This window comes from Mastomys coucha, unplaced genomic scaffold (assembly GCF_008632895.1).
Source record: "Mastomys coucha isolate ucsf_1 unplaced genomic scaffold, UCSF_Mcou_1 pScaffold20, whole genome shotgun sequence".
NCBI lineage: Eukaryota > Metazoa > Chordata > Mammalia > Rodentia > Muridae > Mastomys > Mastomys coucha.
Window position 1 is genome coordinate 127,064,682 of NW_022196903.1, and position 6,012 is coordinate 127,070,693.

Consider the following 6,012-nt stretch of genomic DNA (forward strand, 5'->3'; position numbering starts at 1 on the left):
TTTTTTTTTAGCAAATGCACTGAATCCATTTACTGTGCCTGTTATTTCTTGTAGACATCTACTTGAGTAGAGCAGCCTCTCAGGGGTTCTGGCTCTTAAGAACATTGACTTACCATTTCCCAACAGCCAATAATTTCTAATTGCTACCAAAATAAGAAATAGAACTTTATAGGCACCTTCAATTGTGCAAAGATTTTAGTCAGCTTAATAGTCTAAGTTTTACTTTCAATAAATGCGATTCACATTGATTCATAAATAGCTATGATTTGCATACTGTAAATTTTATAATTCAGTATTTCTGAAAGTGTAATACATGAATGAAATTCATAATATGACTATAGACATTTTTTTGTAATTTTTAAAAAACATTTTGGATAATTTCATATGAATACTTCATATTATTTCCATCCCTTTCTCTCCCCAGTGAAACTCCTACATTATCCCCTACCACTCTCAAATGTATGACTTCCCTACACACAACACATACATGCACACACATGCACACATATACACAGTGAACACTTGGGGTTGGATAGCCTGTTAGGGGATTCATCCTTGGAGTAACTTAATCCCCCCCATCTCAGCACCATCAACTGCCTGTAGCTCTTCATCTAGGAGTGGGGCTATGTGAAATTTTCTTCATCGGCATTGATATCAACTGATATTGTCATCATTCAGGTCTTGTTTAACGCATTTATATTGTTGAGATTTCATGCCTGCAGCTTTCCTGACACACCCAGAAGATGCTATCTAGCAAGTAGTATTTTAGCATCTGGCTCATATAATCTTTTAATACCTCTCCTGTGATGTTCCCTGAGTCTTAGGTATAGGAGTTGCATTGTAGATGCAACTGGGGATGGATAACTCAAGGTCACTTATTTTTATATTTTCATCAGTTGTGGATCTCACAAGTAATCTCCAACTGCTGCTAAAGAAATTTCCTTTAACAAGGGATGAAAACTACATTTATCCATGGGTCTAGGTATTTTGAATACAGGTAGAAACTAGAGTGGTTTGAAAGAGTGGTGGTTGTAAGCTCCTCTCTCAAAGATGACCTCTCTAGCCAAAGACCTAGGCATTTAGTTCCCTTCTCTTGAGTGGGCTTTTAAGTCTAATTAAACAGAAATTTATTGTTACCCTTAAGATGTAAATATTGATATTATACCCCTGAGGATATCTTTCTGAGCCAATCTTTGTTATGATTCACAGCCTTTAAATATGGGTAGGACTGTTGAGTACTTTCCTCCCTTGCTAGTTTGCATAGCACCTTCTGTTACTATGAGAGCTAATCCTAAGAAAGGAAGCTTTTCAGACAATTCTAACTTGATTCCTACAAGCCCTGTATCTAAAGTGTGTAGTGTCTTCATCAATAGAAGCTCAAGTTCTGGGGTGGTAACCAAAGGCAATGAGAATACATTTTTCAGAGTCTCTTGGAATCCCCTGGCCAATGTCATTAGAGTTTTTGTTAGATTAAGCTCTTTGAGTTTTATATATGTAGACTTATAAAATAATGTTTCTCTATGGGTTTTTCAAAACTTTTTAGTAGATTTTTTTTCACTCTGCTTTCCCTGCCCCATCAATAAAAGACCCTCTATTGTTTTTCCTTTTTTCTTTTTTCTTTTTTCTTTTTGTACTCCATAACACCTATGCCCTATATCCACTCTAGAACTCTTTCTCTGCCCCTATTCCTTCTTCTCTTTCTATTTTCCTGGCTTCTGTGATTACTTCAGATTATATCATGGAACTTTCAAGTATATGGATGTTACTGGAAATATTTATACTGAGTATGGTAACATAGACCCAGAAAGACGAATGCCTCATGTTTCCTTTTATTTGTAAATCTTAGCTCTGAATCTTTAGAACATATAACCTGACTATAGAACATGGTATGTACTGATGTTTTTCTCTATCTAAGATTGTAACAAAAGTTACACAGTGCACTTTCCAGATTGTTACAGACTATTTAATTCACAATTACTTATGGCAAAATGTTGATAATATATGACTTTTTATATATGATAATTTCTTGTTTCCTGATTTTCCATTAATATAAACAAAATGATTCCTTGGGTGGTCTGTGGACCCTATACTTCTATACTTTTGAACTTGTACCAGAGCCACAACATCAGGGAGAGAGAAGCCCATCTCAATCTACTGTTTCCCAAAATCAGGACAAATGGGTGAGCAGAAAGAACAGCACTTCCCAGAGCCCAGACAAACAAAAAGATAAGGTATCTCTCTGGTGACCCAGAACTCCAAACTTTCACAAAAAATGATAGAAGAAAAATAGTGTATAACACTACAGACACAATGATGGTTTGCAAGGCTCTGCTGTGGGCTGCGGTGCTAGGGTCTCTGCATCCTTTGGCATTGTGCTGCATGTTCTTTAGATGTCTCCACAGGGAGAAGATGAGCAGAAAAAAGGTAACCAGGGATATAACAAAGGGTATGAATGTGAAAATAGGGTTAGTAAAAGAAAGAAATTTGCAAATTTGTTCATGGTTATACAGTCTGGAAATTTGAGACACATTTCTTTGAACACTATCAAAACACACATTAGAGTATATTTTTATAATTGCAGAATTTAAGAACAAGAAAAATAGAGATACTAACAGGGTCACCAAGACCACATTTTTAACTCTAAACTTTAGATAGAGAAAAATAATGTTAGAAAAGTTGGCTATCTTTAGAAAATAAAGGATACTCAGGCTTGCAGTAAGCCAAAAGTTACAATGATTGATCACAGTCCAGGAGATAAAATACATTGTTAACATCTTACCAGTTTCATGTAATGCTGGGTAATGAACAGATACCCACCAATCTAGGAATACCAACCAAATTAGAGTGATTCTGCTAATTGCCAGGGCAGTGCGGATTTTCCACTAAAGAGATTTTTCTTCTTTGGATCCAGTCTATGCAGGCAATCAGAACAATGAATCCATTTCCTAAGGTTCCCAATATGAATTCCATACTGAAAATTATTGCAAATGTGCTCTGTAGAACTGCCAACATTTTCTGTAAAACAATACCCAAATTTCTGAGGTAACTGTTGAAGATTTATTAATATATTCCTTTAAAATACATTGCTTCTTCAGAATATGTAATATACTTTCATTTAAAATTGCAGAAGTGATATCTCACAAACAAGTATCAATATTTCTTAATGACTCATCTGAAAATCTTAAAATGATAGACCCCAAATGAAATTCAAGTCTTCTTAAGAGGTTAATACTGAGAATAATACTTGTTAATAACTTTACTTTACATAAAGGCATGTATGCCCATTCAAACACATAAATACACATTAAATGGTGGTAAAATTTCCTTTCTCTAGTGAAAATATTCAGGTTGCTATTTTACTCAGCATTATACATCTTGCTTACATTTACTGTTTTGATTTTTTTGTATTGTTTAGACAATATCCTCAGATACAAATTAAAGTATTAAATGTAAATATTCAGTGTCATTTGGCTGTATAGTCTATCCATGTAAAAATCTGTAGATGTTTCTTTATTCTTTCTTAAACTAGACAATGAGGTAAATCACTAAATCTACACAGAATCTGTTTTAACTTATACTTCTTTCTTTCCCAGTAAGACAAATTCAGTTATTAACATGAAAGACATTCACATTTTATTTATCCCCCTTTTACCCCCAGCATCTATTTTGTGGTCTTCATTATAAGATCCAAGTTAGGCAATATAGTTTGCTAACCTGGCAAGATGGGCAGTGAGCAGGATCACAGGATTTTTTCCTTTGCAAAAGGGAAATAAGTGAACAAAGAGAAAAGAAATTAACTCAGCAACACTCGATGTAGCATCAAAGATGTAAATATTAAAGGTATCTGAAGAGCAGTTAGAGTACCTGTAGTGGTGTGGAGTCGGGGGCTGACTATCACTAATCTCCTTCAACAATACTGAGCAAAGTGGATGAACCCAAGATAACTTTTAAGTTCTTGCAAATAATTACATGTAGGTTTAATAGAAGAACATAAGAAATCTTCCTCGGTTCTAGAAGAACATAGAAAACAAAAACAAAAATGCAAACTTACCAAGAGGAAGTCAGCTCTGTATGCTGTAGCTGCTGCCAGCTAACAAGGATGACCTCAGAAAAGCCAGAGGTATGCAAACTAAAGTGGGGTGGTACTGTGTGGTAAGATCAAGCATAGGAAGCTTCACAGATCCTTGGGAAGAGTCAATACCTGTGTCCTCCTCAATAGACACCCCACCATACCACAAGGGCACGTGCTCTGCCAGATTCAAAGCAGCCTTATTTGTAATAGCCAGGGGCTGGAAATAACCCAGATAAACTTCAACCAAAAAGTTTATACAGAAAATGTTGTTCATTTACACAATGGAATAATATTCAGCTATTAAAAACAATGGGATCGTGAAATTTAGAGGCAAATGAATGGAACTAGAAAATAAATCATCTTGAGAGAAGAAACTCAGATCCAAAAGGACATGCATGTTATGTACTTATTTATAAGTGGGTATAAGTGAGTATTAGCCAAACAGTACAGAATACCTAGGATACAATCTACAGACCAAAGGAAATGTAACAAGTAGAAATATCCAAAAGCAGAGGCTTCAACCCCACTTAGAAGAGGAAAGAAAATAATCAAGGGAGACAGAAAGAGGGAGTAACCTGGGTGGGAGATGGGAGGGGAAGGAGAAAAGAGGAACAAGATCAGATATGAGGCTGGGGGAACTGGAGAGAAGCCCAGAGGGCCAAGAGAATAAATGCAAATAAACAGCCTTGGTTAGTGGCAGCTGGGGGGACCCTCTAGAAAGTACCAGAGACCAGGAAGATGAAATATTCTCAGGAATCACTGGATGGCTCCCAGTGACTTTGCCACTAACCAGGACCACACAAGGGCTGGTGGCTCCCAGTGACTGAGCCACTAACCAGGACCACACAAGGGCTGGTGGCTCCCAGTGACTGAGCCACTAACCAGGACCACACAAGGACTGGTCTGAGGACACTGTTGATGGCTCCCAGTGACTGAGCCACTAACCAGGACCACACAAGGGCTGGTCTGAGGACACTGTGGATGGCTCCCAGTGACTGAGCCACTAACCAGGACCACACAAGGGCTGGTCTGAGGACACTGTTGATGGCTCCCAGTGACTGAGCCACTAACCAGGACCATACAAGGGCTGGTCTGAGGACACTGTGGATGGCTCCCAGTGACTGAGCCACTAACCAGGACCACACAAGGGCTGGTCTGAGGACACTGTGGATGGCCCCCAGTGACTGAGCCACTAACCAGGACCACACAAGGGCTGGTCTGAGGACACTGTGGATGGTTCCCAGTGACTGAGCCACTAACCAGGACCACACAAGAGCTGGTCTGAGGACACTGGCACATACTTATCCAGAGGTCTACCTGGTGTGGCCTCAGTGGGAGAAGATGCACTTAATCTTAAAGAGATTTGAAGTCCCAGGGAAGGGGGAGGCCTGTTGGGGTTCAGGGGAGCACCCTCTGGAGGCAAAGGGAGAAGGAGTGGGATGATGAATTGTTGAGGGGAGTGTGGGACAATGACTGGAATGTAAATAAATAATATAATTTAAATTTAAAAAAATAGCTGCACTCATGCTGTGGAGCCCCACACAGCTCCTGTTACTCTGTTTTCTAAACACCTCAGGTTCCATTTTAAAGGAAGCTTCTAGGCAAAGAACCTCCTATGTCACCTGAGAATAGTAATGGAGTAATTACAAAAATTTGAATCTCGAAAACAAAATCACAAGACAAATCCTGGTTTAGGAGTTAAACACATTGCATTGAATTTAGAGTCAGTGACAACTGAGTTGTATTGGGATTTCTATGGAGACTCTTTAACTAAAAACTCAATTATATTTAAGTCATTCATGGAACTGGAGGTTTCATTTGGTAATAAAAGATCATTAGGTAGGGCTTTGCCTCCCTGTTTTTTGGTGACTCCACTTACATTTCTTTCATGTATCCTTTGTGTGTATACATATATATATATATATATATATATATATATA

At 38.0% G+C, this 6,012-nt stretch overlaps 1 protein-coding gene across 1 annotated transcript; it reads right to left on the minus strand.

Annotated features, from left to right (window-relative positions):
• Positions 1-2,084: 2,084 nt before the first annotated feature.
• On the minus strand, positions 2,085-3,927 carry LOC116098385 (taste receptor type 2 member 113-like). Its single transcript, XM_031381022.1, is given in 4 exon segments — positions 2,085-2,877; positions 2,879-3,015; positions 3,715-3,754; positions 3,865-3,927. Coding segments are annotated over 2 exon segments (927 nt in total). The 5' UTR covers positions 3,013-3,015; positions 3,715-3,754; positions 3,865-3,927.
• Positions 3,928-6,012: the final 2,085 nt, after the last annotated feature.